At 39.9% G+C, this 17,411-nt stretch overlaps 4 protein-coding genes across 4 annotated transcripts in view; 1 reads left to right on the forward strand and 3 right to left on the reverse strand.

The window, feature by feature from the left end:
* LOC140935788 (WD repeat domain phosphoinositide-interacting protein 4-like) overlaps window positions 1–17,411 on the reverse strand; it is a 135,233-nt gene that overhangs the window by 82,859 nt on the left and 34,963 nt on the right. The window lies entirely within an intron of this gene.
* Window positions 608–11,275, reverse strand: LOC140935781 (kelch-like protein 23). Its single transcript, XM_073385344.1, has 2 exons — window positions 11,182–11,275; window positions 608–3,119 (listed from the first exon to the last, which is right to left on the reverse strand). Exon 2 carries the CDS (start codon window positions 2,996–2,998, stop codon window positions 608–610), a length of 2,391 nt encoding a protein of 796 aa, XP_073241445.1. The 5' UTR covers window positions 2,999–3,119; window positions 11,182–11,275.
* Window positions 4,182–7,139, reverse strand: LOC140934174 (uncharacterized). The gene has a single exon (XM_073383847.1). It carries the CDS (start codon window positions 7,137–7,139, stop codon window positions 4,719–4,721), a length of 2,421 nt encoding a protein of 806 aa, XP_073239948.1. The 3' UTR covers window positions 4,182–4,718.
* Window positions 11,377–17,411, forward strand: part of LOC140935779 (kelch-like protein 23) — an 8,294-nt gene continuing 2,259 nt past the window's right edge. Inside the window, exons 1-2 of the mRNA XM_073385343.1 lie at window positions 11,377–11,526; window positions 14,925–17,411. The exon at window positions 14,925–17,411 is cut by the window's right edge and continues 2,259 nt beyond it. Coding sequence (XP_073241444.1) covers window positions 15,100–17,411 — 2,312 coding nt within the window. The 5' untranslated portion in view covers window positions 11,377–11,526; window positions 14,925–15,099. The remainder of the gene's footprint in view (window positions 11,527–14,924) is intronic.

Consider the following 17,411-nt stretch of genomic DNA (forward strand, 5'->3'; position numbering starts at 1 on the left):
TCGTACGACCGCGTCCTCGTGTGTTTACGTCCGCCGTAAAAAATCACGTTAGGAGGTTTCACTTTGCAGTCGTCTAGTAACGGCACGTAGAAAACCACCAAAGTGTCATACTCGTGTAGAGTTGTTTTTCTTGTTAAATTTTTGCTTTTTTACGTTTGTTTTGCGATTGTCGTCGTGGTTCAGTGCTTAAGATCCCTACTACCAGAGCCGGCTTGATTTGCATGGTTTCAAACTGGGATTTCTTCAACAGCATCACCTGGTTCGTGTAGCACACAAAAAAGAGGCTCATGTCATGGCTCACGTTTGGCTGTATGAAAATGAAGTATTCTTAGTATTGTTATAATTACAGTCAACTCTCGCCTTACGGACACTCCGTTATAACAGACATCCAAATAATACGGACAGCAGCTAAATCCCAGGCAAAAATAAATTACAGATGTTTGACTAAAATAAACTCCTGCTATTACGGAGACTCGCTAATGAGGACACTAACTCAAAGTCTCCACAGTGTCCGCTATGAAGGGACTTGACTGTATGTGGTAAAAAAGGCGGGACTCAAGAGTATCCCTTTCTATAACACATGACAAAATTAAAAACAAGTTTGTTCTCAGGATAGACCTCTAACGAGCGCACTCATCATGTCCTTTCGGCTCAGAGGGGTGATAACCCCACGTGATACGTATTCATCGAATGGTGATGACAAGGAATACAGAATCTTGAAGTTACCAGATTCTGGATTGACCAAGTACACAGGAAGCCGTACTCCATTATCCCAATATAGACCAAAATCGAACAGGATAATGAGTCCATTACAACATGTGACAGAAGGAGTGTAGACAAAACGCCAGTCAAAGGCTTTATGTGGTGAACGAGCTCTGGAATCTCTAGACCCATCGTTATTGCCGTCACTTTCAAACAATTGTCTGCGAAAACTGCCAGTATGGGGATTAAGCTTGGGTAAAGTAGCTTCTTTGAGCTGAAAACAACCCATCTGCCATTCGTCAGTCAACGGGTCATAAACTTCGCAATTTGGAGGATTACTATCTATCGTTTCTCCCCCAAGTACAAAGATTTTGTGGGTTAACACACAAGCTAGGCCATTAATTCGAGGTTGATGCATCGAAGCCACATATGACCAGCAATTTATCTCTGGGTCATATCTTTCGACAGTTGATTTGTAAATGCGTTGCTGGCAACCCAAACCCTCCGCTCCGCCAAGTACGTAAATATACCTGTCTTGATAATTAACAGCACAGTGGTAGTAACGCTGTTCTTGCATGCTCGCGACACATTCCCACGATTGTGAAGTAGAGTTATATCGTTGAACAGTGCTAAGAACTTCGCTCTCAAAGATTCCTCCTATTACATAGATACACCTGTCCAATGCAACGGCGGCACAATCTTCAGTTTCGGTGGACAAACTTTCTGTGAGGGTAGCTGGATCCAACGACGAGTTTCTAGATTTCCTTGCAGTTAACGGGCCCTTGAAGAAACCAAGTTGGATTCGACGGTACAGTTGTAGGTACAGCACATCGTTGTGGTAGATAAACGGCCGGCCTCCACACCAATTTATGGGATGAGTGTGTATAGAAAAAAGGTACGACCAAGGACCTGCAAACGGAAGCCAGTAGAACATTTGGATACCAGGACAGTCGGGATCCGTTGTAACTCCCATTACCGCCAGATTGTAGAGGTGTGCGGTTCTGGTAAGCTCGCCCAAGGGTATTTTTTCTTTTCCTTGGTGACCAGCATATGAATACAACTCAACAATCGCTTCCTTATCGGCAAGGGATTTGAGATACAAATCTGGAATGCTGGCCATGTGAATGAGATGAAGAAGGTTTTGAAAGGATCCTTTTCTTTGCTTCATCGAAAACTTGTACCAACGGATCAGAGATTCTAAGATTTGAGCTTCACTTGACAGAATATCGTCATTTGATAAGAAAAATTTCATATCCTCTTCTGTCGCCTCTAAAAATTCGTCCGAGTTGCTGATATCCCAATAATTGCTGCAGACTATTCTCGAAATAGGAATCTCTTTCAGAAAACCGAAGGATTTAACTAGAGAGAACAGCTGCCAAAAATTGGACATAGACAGTGAATCCGTCAAAAACTTGGCAATTGCCGTCTTCAAGGTATCTATCAACAAATAATCACTGGCCTGCAGTAAGCTCTTGACGTTGTCAAAAGTGATGGAAATTTTTCCCAAGTAAAGAAATTTTAGCAGCTCACTGGCAGTTACGCCATCAACCATCGTTAAGTCAACATATCGTTCCTTCACCTCCTTCATTTCAGATCGTAAAAGCCCTTGAAAGTAACCACTGACCGCTGCCAGAATGTTTCTGTGAACTGGGATAATGCTTCCACAATTAGTTGTCAATGAGACATCACAGAATAGTCCTTCAACCTGAAATCCCTGGATTGCTATCAAAAGCGAGTTTTTACTTTGTTCGAATAATTTTCCTTCTACACAAGCATGCTCATGCCTATATGCACTTTCCGCTGGTGAAAGATAAATTTCCAAAGCATCTTGTAAATCACACAAACCCAGAAGACCTGCAACAGAAAGAACTGAAGCAGCATTTTGTTCACACATCCAACACTTTCCAGTGTAAAGGAAAGTTAGAACTTCATCGACAGCTTTGGGTTCCACATTTTTGATCTCGTAATAATTTTCTTCAGATGTATTGAGCATCTCTCTGAAGAACTCACAGCTGGCCGCCAAGACATTCTTGTGGGCTGAAAAGTGGTTCCCGTCGACACTGATGATAAAATCAGTAAAACGTTTCTCCAGCCTAAATCTGTTAAGAGTATCAGTAAGCGAGACACTGTACGAATCATTTTCTAGACCATCATCTTCGGATTTGCGAGGTGACTGTATCTCTTGGGAGAGTGATGGTTTTATTCCTTCAATGTTTTCAATGGGATCTCTTGTTCGGTCTGCATCTGGCAGATCATTTCTGCCCAAACACTGAAACGTTGACACGAAACCACCCATTCTGGTACCGTTGTTTTGAAGCTGTATTGACGAATGATTTTAGCGGTGTTAATGAATTCTACTGAAGTGACATGTGCCACATATTTCGGATCCTTTGGATGCTGCCCCGCGTCTGTTACACCTGAAGAAAAAACAGTGCAAAAGTATTAATAATTTCGCAGTTAAAGTAAAGGGAAATGAAGAGGGTTAAACTTTAAATTTCAGAAATCAGTACGCAAAGCAATTCTTGACAAAACGCTTTACACTAACACACTTTGCATAAGCATTGTTTTCAGTTTCACTTGGGGCCATTTTAACTCCAAAGAGAAACTGAAGACAATGCTTAGGTAAAATTTTAGGGTGACAAACAAAGAGCATTATGGTATGTTATGGTATTTTCTGGAGCGGTCAATTAGCCTTGCGAAAACAGCCTACATTTTGCGACGCCACCATGACTGGTTTCCCCACGAAATGATGGAACTAGTGATGAATTCCACGCTGATGACGCAGATCTGGGTAGTGCTTTGTTTAAAAATTTCTTCAACCAATCAGAAGTACTACCCAGATCTGAGTAGCTGTAAGTGACACGTCATCAATATGGAATTTCTGAGATCTTTCCTCAGACGTCATTTCCGTCGCAGGGAAACCAGTAGCGGAGTGGCATCGCGAAATGTTTCTCAGGCGAGCCCCAAATTATCTCTGAACTACAGCTGATTGTAGGTAGAGTTATCTTGTTGTTATCGTCGAATTCTGCTTAAAAACTGATCTTACAATCAAGTAAAAGCCGCAAAGCCTGAACACTCGGATCAGTAAGGACAAGGATGGTGCCCAAACCAGGAAGATGTAAAGTATTACCGTTCGAATGGCTTTAATTACATAACGTTAGCCTAATCCACTAAAAAAGTATGTTGTCGAGGGAAACTAGAAGCAAATCAGATTTTGTTGTTCTCATATTTGTTGCCTTCATAACTTGGTGGTACTGAGGCAATCTAAATCTCGATTGAAAATCATACCTACTGTAGTGAAAGCATTAAAATAATCTCCAACGGACATCTAAGTACGAAATTAGTGTTAAACCAGTAAACTTCAGAATATACCATGCCGGATTGAGGCCAGCAGCACAAGTTAAACCGTTACAGCAGCTGTTGTGTAACTTACAATGTATTGGGAAATTGTACATTTGAGCATTGCTCGCAAAGATGGAATCAGATTGTTGCGTGAATTGATGCAAAATCAATAAAGAAAGTTGGAATGTTCTGCTCTCGGCAGCAAACTAGGAAGTTTCATTTTGAGCGTGCGTGACAGGCGTTAGAAACGGACTTGTCCTTCGTGTTCTTCCACGACCGATCCTCCCCTTTCCCCATCTCTTTCGAACGCTAAACACGCAGGCTAGGTCAGTAGTCGAACAAAATTTAATCTATTTTATTTCGAATTGCAGCCCCATTTCAAAGGTAATTAGCTGTAGAAATTGCGAAGAACGTATGTAGCGCAGAAAGACGTTTCACTTTTCTTTGACCATCTGAAATATGAAGCAGATATTATCTCGTGGATTAGAAAGATTTTGTTCTGCCTAACAACGGACTCGCTGACTACTCGTGTGGCTCAAAGCGCCATGATTTTCTTTCAGTAAACTTTCCTCAGCATCGCTATCTGGTTCGCTTCAGCCTCCCCACCGTGGAGAATTCAATCCTCCTTGTCAGCATCCTAACACTACACACATACTCAAAATAGCCGTCAAAGATTACGATTTGTTCCCAGGATAGTCCTTCAATACCGTGATCATTTCCTTCCGGCTCAGAGGTACCAAGATCCCACGTGATACGTCATTGGGCCAGGACGGTAGTGAATGCAGGATCGTAAAATTACCCGTTTCTGGGTTAACAAAATAAACTGGCAACTTTAAAGTCCTTAATTTCTTTTTCCTAAATTCGTCAAAATTGAAGACAATAATAACTCCGTTATAATACGTAAAAGATACACTGCGGGCATCCTGATAATCATAACACTTCTTATCGCATGGCAGACCATTTTTTAGCCCAAGAGGGTCTGTCTCTGGAGTTATCTTGAAGTCACCACCGCTGTCTCCATTGAAATCATCACTGCGGAAGATTTCCTCGCAGAGGGTTCCGACATCTTTCCTTTCATTTAATGGCTTTAAGGTATAAATTCTTCGGATCTGAAAACTACCGATCTGCCATTCATCGGTAAGCGGATCATACACTTCGCATGCCAGATGGCCGCAGGCTACCAAAATTTTGTCTGTTAAAACACAAGCCTGGCCATCACAACGAGGTTGATGCATGGATGCTACAAAAGACCAGTGGTTTTCCTTTGGATCATACCTTTCAACACTTGACGTGTCGACGCCTCCGAAGACGTAAATATAACTGTCTTTGTAGTTGACTGCAAAGTGGCGGCAACGAACTTCCTGCATACTCGACACAAGCTCCCAAGATTGGTTATCGGTGTTAAAACGTTGAACAGTACTAACCCGTCCAGAAGGGGTGCCACCTCCTATGAAATAGATGTAATTAGAGAACGCAACGGTCACAGGGTCCTCAACTGGAGTAGGTTCCTCTGTAAACGTGCTTAACCTTCCATATGATTTCATTGGATCAAAATGTCTCAAACTGAGTGCGTGGATCACGAAAGAAAGACGAATCTTCTCAAAACGATATAACTGTGAGTAATTATGAAAATAGAGAGTTCCGTCTGCATAAACTAATGGGTTCCTGCGAGTTGCTGTTGATTGTTGTATTGAAGAAATGAACGACCAGGGACCAGCGAAGGGCAGCCAGTAGCAAGCAAAACTGTTGTTGTAGTCACCTGTCGCTCCAAATAATGCCAGATTGTAGAAATGTGCTGTTTTCTTTATTTCATCCAAAGGCACTTCTGCCCTCAGCCGATGACCATTGTAAGAAGCCAGCTCAACGACATCTTCCTTTTCAGCAAGGAACTTGAGATACAAATCAGGGATACTAGACATGTGAATGAGATGAAGAAGCCTCTTGAAAGGTTCTTCTCTCTGATTCCTTGAATATTTGTACCAACGGATTAAAACTTCCAACATCTGAGCTTCACTGGTAGTAATATCGTCATTTGAAAGAAAGCGGTTCAGTTCTGCTTCAGTGATCTCCAAGAATTCTTCTGATTTGGATATTTCCCAAAAATGACCTGCGACTGTTCGGAAGATTTCATTGGTAGTCTCTGACAAGCCATTAAAGCACTTTGCTAAGGCAAACAGCTTCCAAAAATTTGATACTGTCAATTTACGTTTCAGAAACTTATCAAATTTTCTCTTGAAGCTTTCTATTAACAAGTACTCACAAGCTTGAAGTAAGTTCTTGGATTTGTCGAGGGTAATGGAAATCTCTCCGCTGTATACAAAACACAGTAAATCACTGACTACTGACTCATCGATAGATCCAAAGTCAACATTATGCTCATGGACCTCCTTCATTTCAGATCTAAAAAGTCCTTGAAAATAACCGCTGACAGCTGCCAGAATGTTTTTATGGACAGGGATTACCCTTCCACCACTGGTGGTCAAAGTGACGTCACAGAACAATCCCTGAACTTGAAATTCCTGGATGGCTGGCAAAATGGATTCTTCACGAGATACAAATGTCATGTGAGAGATGAGGCATTTCTTTTCTAGTGAGGAAAGATACTTTTCTGAAGCTTCTTGCAAATCTTGTAAACCAAACAACTGTGCAACTTTTACTACTGAAACAACATTCTGCTCATGCAGCGCACACTTTCCAAGGTAAAGAAAATTCAGAACATCTTCTAAAGCAGAGGGTTTCACGTTTGTTAATTCATAGAAGTCATCCTCACAGGCATTGAAAAACTCCATGAAGAACTCACAACTAGCAGCCAGGACATTCTTGTGGACAGGGAAATGATTGCCATTAATACCGATTGTGAAATCCGTCCACTGGTGTTGTAATCTGAAGCTGTTTAGAGTTTCAGCAACGGTAATACTATAAAAATCTTTTTCTAGGTTCTTCTTTTTCACATGCTCTTGTGACTGCAATTCTGCTCCATATGCTTCATCCTTTGGAGATGGTAATGATTCAGAGGAATCTTCCCTGTGGTTGTCATTGAAATCGGAGATTCCGCTATTTGATCTGCACTTACATTTGGACACAAAGCCACCCATTGCACCAGAGTTCACTTGGAGTTTTTAAGTTTATAAAAAAGAATGATCTCTCTGCTATGAACAGCTTGCAAGTAAAACTTTGTGATCTAGCATCTTTTAAGAGAATGATATGAGTTGATTAGTGCCAGACAATAAACCTACTCAGTATGGATGTATGTACATTATACTGAGGAAAAAAATTTTGAAGAATAAAAAAAAATGGTAATTATAATGATTAAATACAATTATTATACATTGCACTCACTATTTGTCCCTCATAGGCTAAGAGCCTACAGCTAATTTTGGAAATCAGCACAACCCACAGATGAGTCAGTTATCTGGTAGCGGATAACTGACAAATCTGTAGGTTGGGCGTGCATTTTTTGCATGATTACCAACTACAGCACAAAGTCTGTTCTGTGCGACACTGTGTTTGTTATTGTTTTTTTCAAACGAATGTATGATAAAACATTAGATTAAGTTTGCATCATGTCCTACTAATCAAGGTCACTCCGTCAGTGTTATCAGCCTCAGCCTTTGGCTTGGCTGATAACACTTACCTCGACTTTGACTATTCCAGATATCACAAAAACCTCATCCAATAGAGAGGATAAGTGTGATGTCATGTTACCATGGTTGCAAGATTTCTGGATCACAACAATAGGGAGCTTGTAAGCAACGATGACAGCGATGGCAATGAGAACGTAACAAAAAACAGTTGGTTTATATTAGCAAAACAACAGCTTTGCATGTGCATCACTCTTTTTTGTACATTTCTTAGCCGTCATTCTACGACTACAACATGAAACTTCCTAATTTCACATACCTGCTTTATGGAGTAGGTGAACACAACACCGAAAAATTTTGTCTTCTTTTTTCTAAAACTTAGATATGGACGTTTCGGATTCAACCCGAAAAAATTTTGGCAACATTTGAAAAATAGATGAAATAATTTTATAAGATCACTGTTGTCATGCTGAAATTCTACTACCACGGCAATGTGACATAATGACTTCTCCTCTCTATAAGTGTTTATAATTGTTTAATAATTCACATGCTCAACTCCTGGGTTATTTTACTAATGCTGCATGGGCATCCAGATGTGTCATACTGCCATATCATTAAATAATAATAATAACATTTATTACTATTATAATAATTTTTATTACTGAGAACAACCAGCTCATTTAGCTTAACTCCAGCTGGACCAATTGGTTGAAGACTGAACTTAGCCACTCGCACTACAACACTCCAGTAACGAAAGTGCATTATTATAAATACATTTTAATGTGAAAGTTATTGGAAACCTTCTGAATTAGAAGAAAAAGAAAACAGTGATTTATATTGTGCAAAGAAATAACACAAAGGCTGCTTAGTTTTTCCTGTGGTTTGAGGATTCAACACTCATGTGTCACTAATGCTTACTACCCCCCTAACTTAGGAGCTACGAAAATAAGAGACTGCTTACATTCTAGGAAGGCTGCTGATAACTTTATATTATGTTAGGAAAATCCCAGGTAAATGGGGATTTTATTGTTTTTCTTACCATCCCACAGGGCCGTTGTTACAGGCCAAGAGCAAGGGATTTCCCACAGCTATGAGGATTAGACTCTATGGCCCAGTTCCTGAAGGGCGAGTGCTAATCCAGGATAAAAATTTTGTTCCATTTTTGTATTTTACCTTTCTGTGTATTACTTGGAGTCACATTTTCTGTTATCATTACTATGTCGGAGTAGAGGCTTAACAGTATTTTGAAAGCTCGAGTTACATGTTGTTAGACAAGAAAACCTTGCTTCAAATTGGGCTTAATCCTGGGTTAAACTTAACCATCTTTCGAGGAACCGGGCCCTGGCTTCTTTTGTAGGAAAATAGAACAAAAACAAAACCAAAAGAAATCCCCAGTTGTTTGATTCACCGCCTGCTTTTTGTATTATATTTACTCTACCCAGCAACTTAAAATCTTATTAACTTTTAGTTGTGAGGGGCAGGACTGGAGGAAAGCAAATTCCATAGGAATGGGGGCAAGGCTGTGGTCTAAGGAAAATTGAAAGGTGCCCAGTGCTCTGAACCTGTAAAATCTAGGGTGCCCAGCCAGGAGCAAAAGTTGGGTGCCAGGCACCACTGGGCTCTGCTAGAGCACAGTCCTGAATCGGGGGATGGTACATGTAGGCTAGCTCGTGCGCCACTTTTAGATCGGTGATCTATTACTGAACAGACGCACAGCAACATCAAATCTTTTCGTTAAATTGACCAAGGAAAGAATTTGTCGATTTGTTAATAGACCTTGTCACCGTTTTCGACGCCATCTTGACAAGTAGGCAAACGCGTGAGAAATTACAGTGTTTGTATGAGAATCTATAAATGTCGAATAATTTCCATAAAACGGCTATTGGGCAATTCCAGAAAATATCCATACCCAACCACGGACGGCTTCCATGCTTTATCCCCCCCTTGCCTTCGGAAATTCCAAGATGTGTTAGCCCCCCCATGCCCTCAGAATTCCATAATCGTGAACCCCCCCTCCCCTTCAGAATTTCCGTTTTTTTGGAAGTACATTTTCAACTTAGCAACACCTATATGAACAAACGAACATGAATTTATGCCTCCTCAAGGCTGTGACCTAGCAGCGCCAGGCGACAAGCTTTACTCTAACCTACCGCTAGTAGCCAGGCTGTGCGAACTCCTTTTTAGGTCCGAATTTGGCTATAAAAATAAACACCACTAACGGCAATTTTACTCCTCTTTGTTTTCTTGTGCTGTTTTGACGTTTACAAAGCAAAATAGCTCAAATTCAGACTGTTAAAATCTTTCGGCGGTCAAATATACAGTCGAGTCGTGTTGCGTCCTTTTATACGTCATGTAGTGTGCACGAAAAGTGTTCTAATCTGACAGGCGTTCCTTGGAAGCCAGGGACTGGTGCGAGTCTTTTTACTGTTCATCGGACGCGAGTAACAAGAAACTTGCAAGCAGTAAGATACATATTCAGTTCTTTTTTCGTGGGACAAGAAATTCATCAAGGTTAATGTGAAACCCACGTTTTACTGTTCACTTCTATAAGTTATGAGCGTAAACACGTGTCTGATCTATCGATGCTTGTCTTCTGCTTCCACGGTCATACGTTCGTGGTTTATTTACGAACTACAAAAGTCCACAACAATAGCGTTTTCAAGGAACTCACTCTACACTTTCTACTCCAGAAATCCAACCTGTGGAATTCCCCCATGCCTTCGGATTTCCAATCGTAAATACCCCCCATGCCCTCAGAATTCCATAATCATGAACCCCCCCTCCCCTTCGGAAATCCTAAAAGCCGTCCGTGGTATGGTATGGATATTTTCTGGAATCGCCCATTCTGAAAAAAATATCAATTGTAAACTAAAGCTCCAAGCAAAGGATTGTCCTAAAAAATTTGGGGGGTTTACCTGTGCTTAAACTTCTCCAGAGGCTTGCTTTAGATTTTCCATATATTTGTCTGTAATTTTCCCGGGACTTTCTTACAGACAAATGTATAGAAAATTTTAAAAAGTGGCTCTAGGTCTTCTAGTGCATGTAACGCCCTCAAATGTTTTCAGGAGAATCCTTAGGAGTGAAGTTTTAGTTTACAAATCAAATTTTTTTCAGAGCAGCCGTTCTACGGAAATTATTCGGCATTAGATTCTCATACAAACACTGTAATTTCTCGCGCGTTTGCCTACTCGTCAAGATGGCGTCGAAAACCGTGACAAGGGCCTATTCAGCATCACTTGCAACAATGTCTCATGTCTCTCCACGCGAATAGGCGACCTGATTTGATGGCAGACAGGTTTGAACGAGGGTGATAAAAAGCACAACATCGGCTTTCAACTCCTTTAGTAGCAATGAGGCAAAACAATTCAAGATGCACTTTTTATAGCTCGTTTTACCATAGCTTTGACAAAATATCAGCTGTTAATTTAAACAAGCTGAACATAATTCACAGACCTGGTTGATCAAGATTTTCAGTGAAATAAACTCTAACAGTAGTTAACAATTTTTGTCAGCCATTTTCAAAATAAACAAGAAACTTTCAAAAGTGTATTCCTACCTTTCTTCTTCAATGTAGCGTGGAATTACAGTGTATTTTCGCACGATCTTTTCTAAAAGCAATTGAACATCTGCGGCCTATTGACGAAGACCCGAAGAACCAGCGACGCGCGCCCGAAATATCCCCCGTCGCTTACCCGTGGTGATTCCGATTGGTTAGTAGTAGCTTCCAGTCTTCTGATCGAGTGGCATTTCAAAATGGCGCGTTGATGTCAGTGTGATTTATGGGAAACATCCCTGAAAGTTTAATTGATTTTGATGGATCTTGATCATTTTCATGAATATTATATGTTTATGATTACCAGTAAAACGATTTTCTGCCAAGACGATAGCGTGTGGATGAGAGGTATGAAAAGCCTTTAATTCTTTACTCTAACAATGTAAAAATCGATTTCTCATTTTGCCCAGAACTGCAGAAGGGGTAATCGATTCAAAAGCTTTATTCGCCGGGTGTAGCAACTTAATGGATGTTTCACTAATGTACTGCTGTGATGGTTAAATCGGATAGATTTGTTGAACGTACAATGATGATTTACGTAAGCTGAAATCATGGTGATGTTAGGTATATTTTTTGATGATTCTTGGTGAGACGCTTTAACGAGCTTACGATGGCATCATGTAAAAACCACATCAACACATTTAAAAAATAGCTCTTAAGCGTCTTTGTTTGTTTGTTTTTAATTAGCAGTAATGAGCCTTGAAAGAGGACATGAAAACCCTTAGTAGGCTAGTGAATCAATTTTAGCCATAGGTTTAAACTTCAACAATTTAAATTATCTCGCTTGAATCGCTCATTTACCGTAAAGCTTAACACCTTGATACATGAATAATTATTTTTCAATTATTAGTATCATCATTATTATTTATTATTGGATGAGGCTAAGTATGCTAGGTGTTATCCCCCTTGGCTCCACTGGTGTCGGCTAATAACATCCTCCTGAATTAACTTTATTATTCATCCTATCATATGCATGCCAAAATATCCAATAATTTATTATAAAAACTAATAATTATTATTGTTTTATGATTCATTCAAAATATTTCCAAGACTGGCTTTCTTTTATATAAAGTTCCTGTCTGCCAAACATTTACCTTTTGCTCAACAGTTTCTGGGTATGAAGGGATGTTTTTTTTTTAGCAGATATAATTTATAAAGCATCAAGTGGCATTTTTGTCTATTCTTGTTTTGTGGGATTTGCACAATCAGAAATGGCAAAATATTTTTATTGAATCATAATATTCATAGCAATAACCCTTTCTATCTGTAAGCAGCCTTTAATCAAGTCCTGAAATAATGATTGCTGTCAAATAAACTGTAACAAAGCCCTGTAAATTTTTAGAACATTTCACAGATCTAAACCTGTATAAAATATGTGTTCAATCTCATTCAAGACTGGGAAATGGATGCATTACATTTTTATTCAATGGTGCTTATTTTTTGTTAGCGGTTATGGTAGAAGGAGATGAAGGTAGTCAGCTAAGGATGGCTAACTAGCCGACGGTTTTGGCCTGCTACCGGCAATTATTGACAGCCGTGTGTAGTTAGTCATATGTAGTTATATTTTACGAATACAGTCAAACCTCCATGTACTACCTCCTCTCATAAGTGACCACTTCCCATAATTGGCCACCTAATCCAAAACTTAAACTCCAAAATTTTCCTCATAAAAAGCTAACTATTAAAATCCGATTTATAATCAATTCACCTAAAAAAACTACTCTGTCAAAACACTATTTACAATTATTCTTTCATTTAAAAAACCCTTAGTTTTGATTAGAAAAAATTCATTTAATTAAAAAAAATTATTCGAATTAAAAACATTTCATTTCAAATCCCTATAATTAGAACCTCTCATAAGCCAGTCCACAACCACTTTTTGGCCACTGGACGGTTATTATTTTCCATTGTTTTAAACCTCTCGTAAACAACGGCATGATGCATGATGTGGTTTCCATTTGCTTTACAAACTGCGCCACTCTGAGTATAACAAGAGCTTTCAGTGACAACGTGGTACTATACTTATACATAACCTAGAAATTACGTGCAACAAACAGTCTTCCAAAAAATACATGTGTTGGGACCTTTTCTTGGAAGATGCCCCCCTGTTTTCATATGCAACCACTAAATCTTTGATTTTGGGGTGGTCACTTACAGGAGGTTTGAGTATATTTGATATGTATTGTATCAACTGAGTAGAGAAAAAATATTATTATTATTATTATTTCCTGCTTTGTGCACTGGCTCATCTCATACCAATTTATTTGCTATGGGAGCGAGTCATAACCCATGACCAAAGGCCCCTTAGAGTTCACCTTCTTACTCTAGTAGAACTCTAATACTTTCCTTAACATCCTTGCTGTTCCCAGTAGCATAGTTTTTTGGAGTAATGAAATACTATTCTTATGTCCAACCTTTCCAGCCACTCATCCAAGTTCATCGTCCAATGATCCTACCTGTTTACTGTAAGCATGCCAAGATGGCTGCCGCAAATTTTATCTCATAACATGAAACTTAATCCAGCTAAGTGTAAAGAGATGTTTATTAATTTCCTTCCCAATTCTAACTCGTCACTTAACCATATTGTAATGGGTAACAATGTTATAGAGCAGGTTGAAAATTATAAGATCTTAGAAGTAATAATAAACAATGAACTTAAATGGAATAACCGGGTAGATTTCATTGTCAAGAAAGCCAGTAAGAAGTTATACTCTCTTAGGATATTATGTAGGGCTGGAGTGACCCAAGATAACATTCTTAAGGGTTTTTCTAAGTACAGTAAGACCTGTATTAGAATATGCCGTCCCTGTATGTCCCTATTCTGGACTATTTATCCGATTTAATAGAAGGAGTGCAAGAAAGGGCTTTGAGGTTAATTTATCCTGTAACTGAGTCCTGTTTGGAGGCCTTGCAAATAGCAAATATAGCAAGACTAAAGAAAAGAAGTGATGACATTTGTGTTAAATGCATGGATAAGATAGAGTCTATGGATCATCCTTTACACTCCTTAATGACAAGGACACTCATTAATCAGCCTGAGAAGGGTGCAAAGAAAATCATTTTTACAGCTTGCTATTCGGGCAAGCTGAGGCTAGCGTTTACTAGCCCAGATGTCATTTCAACTAGCCCTAAAAACTTTTTGTTCTTCTGTTATTCAAATTCCTCATAAAACATCACTTGCCCATCAGGCAAGTTAAAAACAGAATTCACTAGCCTGATAGCAAAATCCACTAGCCCCGGGCTATCGGACACTACTTTCTTTGCATGCTGCTGAGTACAATCGTCTGAATCTAAGGAAGGATGCAGGCAAATTCTATTGTTTAATGAGTTTATTACCTGTAGGACAAAGAGGGCAGAGAACTTTTTTACATTTCGATATTTCAACTAGTATGATTAATTTTTATTTTACTACAATGTAAATCCTCTGAATTACTCTAAGCTTCTTTTGTTTAACTCATTAATTCAGATTTTTCTGTGAGAGAGTTTTAATAAACTATTATTTATTTATTTAACACAGTTCTCATGTTCCACATCCTTGCAATTTCTCTTTTAAGCTTCTGATACTTTTCAACCTTCTCATTCTCCTTTTCACCAATTCTCTTATCCCCTGGTATTATTGTTGTTGTTGTTATTATTATTATTATTATTATTATTATTATTATTATTATTATTATTATTATTGTTACTCTTATGAAAGGTGTGCATCACCAACTTTTAACATCTTATACTCTTTCTCTGTTTTTCAGCTAAAATATTACAGCAAAAACACAAGTTAGAGGAGGCATCAAGGGCAGGCAGTCGCTTCCCCTCCAAGTACAGTACCTGCTGCATGGCAAAAAGGAAATGAATCTGTAGTGTGTGACAAAGAGATGTTGTGTGACATGCAAGTAGAAAGTAAGTCAGTTTTGTTGTGTGACTAAGATGGGTGGCGTTTCCTCCAAATGTATATGCGCATGTAGTGCAGACCAGGATCATCCATTAGATTTGCTACATCCAAGTGATGTGGATTTGTCATTGGCAGCCAGTGAGGAAAACAACATACAAGATTCAGAATCAAGGACAGACGACGACGAGCCTGACTCTCCACAGGTTTCCTATCAACTGTTGTTACTTGAAACTCTCAATAGTTTTCGGAATGTCGGGCTTTTTACGGACTTCATTATTAAAGCAAACGGCACAGATTTTCCAGCTCACAAAAACGTTTTAGCCGCTGGATCGGCTTTCTTTAGGGAGCTGTTTTCAAAAGATGATGTCTCTCAAAGTACTTGTCGTGAATTTGAAAAAGTTGATCCGAGAACTATGGAAAATATTCTTAACTTTCTATACACTGGGAAGTGTAAACTTGATCAGCTCAGTGCAGCACCAATGCGTAAAGTAGCCGAAGTTTTGGGCTTACTTGATTTACTGAACCACTATCTGGAGCAAGTGGTTGAAAAAGAAGGGTCTACTTCAAAGTGTAAATCAAAGTTTAATTCACTTATTCAAGAAGCTGTTTTGACGAAACTGTTAGCCTTTCAGGTTGAAGGATTATACTGTGACCTCACTTTGACAACGTGTAGTGGTAGAGTGATTCCTGTTCATAAAAATGTCCTTGCGGCAGTAAGCTGTTATTTTAAAGGGTTGTTCAGATCTGAAATGAAAGAGGTTCAGGAAAGTAATGTTGATTTGGGTGTTATAGATGAGGGCATTGTCGAAGAGTTACTGAACTTCGTTTACAGTGGAGAGATTTCCATTACATTTGATAATGCAAGGAACTTGCTACAAGCCAGCGATTATTTGTTAATAGAACATTTGAAGAGAAGAATAATTGACTTTGTAAAGGATTCGTCAACGCTAGCAAACTTCTGGTGGATATATTCCCTTGTTAGAAGTTTCGTTTGCCTCGATGAAGTTTATCAGGAGATGCTAAATTTCGTTTGTAATCATTTCTGGAGTATTGCCCGCTCTGGTGAATTCCTTGAAATCACAGACCAAGATATGCGTTGGTTCTTGTCAAATGACGATATTTTGTCCAGTGAAGCGCAAATGTTGGAATCTTTAATTTGCTGGTACAAGCACGCAAGAGAGGAAAGAGAAGAGTCATTTAAAAGACTTTTGAATCTCATCCACATGACCAGCATCCCAGATCTTTATCTAAAGAAACTTGCTGTCGACGAAAACATCGACGAGTTGTCCAATTTTTCTGGTTACAAGCTGAAGGATGATGTTTCAGTCGATGAAGTCCTTAAGACCGCGCATTTTCACAATGTAGTGTTATTTGGCCTCACCCACAGGTTGCATTACACGCACTCCTATAACCTGTGTTTCTGGCTTCCCTTTGCTGGTCCGTGGTCACTCATCGCTCGCATTCCTCATAACAAATCAATGCTGGCGAATGGCACACCTCTTATTTACACCAACTCTGGACTCTATGTACAGGTTCCGTGGAACAATCCCAAGCTTGCTTTTCACAGAAATCCCCTCACCGCTCGTCATCTTCTACCCACCCCTTGCGTTGCCCCGACAACGGACATAGAACCATGCGCGCCAATGACCTTCGACTGCGCCGCGGTCACGATGGACAGATATATTTACCTGATTGGCGGTATGTCCATGCAGGAGGTGTCAGAAGTCAAAACTGTCCAGCGATATGATGTTGAGAGGCAGACGTGGGCAACGGTGGCAGACATGTGTGAGCCGCGGTACGAGCTAACAGCGGTAAACTACAAGGACAAGTACATCTTCGTGTTTGGAGGCATGGACGGTTCGGCCCACAGAGAGTGCCTGAAGACAGTCGAAAAGTATGATCCGCTGAAGGATCGTTGGTCCTATGTCAAGTCCATGCACCAGCCTCGGTCCAGCGCGTTTGCGTTTGTTCACAGTGACATGATCTTCGTGATTGGTGGAGAGCGAGGTGAAGACATCACCCCAACCGACTGCGAGGTTTACAATCCAGCGACAGATGATTGGCAGGTCATCAGAATTCAGGTAAATAAGTTGTACATGCTGAGAGGGCAGTCAGAAGAAGGGTCGTGTCTCCATGTGACGTCAAACGAGTGCAGAGTGAATGGGAAATGCGGTTGCTTAGAAACCGCTGATTTAGCCGTGGCACTGCCAGTCAAATCGAACCTTGCGTTGCACGATCCCGCTATTCTTGAAGAAGCAAGGATCACGCGACCATACGTGACTTGTATCAACGGAACCATTGTTATTCTCGACTTCAGCACTTGCGCAGACGGCCAGCGGAAAGCAGA

This window comes from Porites lutea, chromosome 4, assembly GCF_958299795.1.
Source record: "Porites lutea chromosome 4, jaPorLute2.1, whole genome shotgun sequence".
Lineage (NCBI taxonomy): Eukaryota > Metazoa > Cnidaria > Anthozoa > Scleractinia > Poritidae > Porites > Porites lutea.

Coding starts and splice junctions, on each gene's coding strand:
- LOC140935781 (XM_073385344.1), bottom strand. CDS start 2,998: ATGGGTGGTTTCGTGTCAACGTTTCAGTGTTTGGGCAGAAATGATCTG.
- LOC140934174 (XM_073383847.1), bottom strand. CDS start 7,139: ATGGGTGGCTTTGTGTCCAAATGTAAGTGCAGATCAAATAGCGGAATC.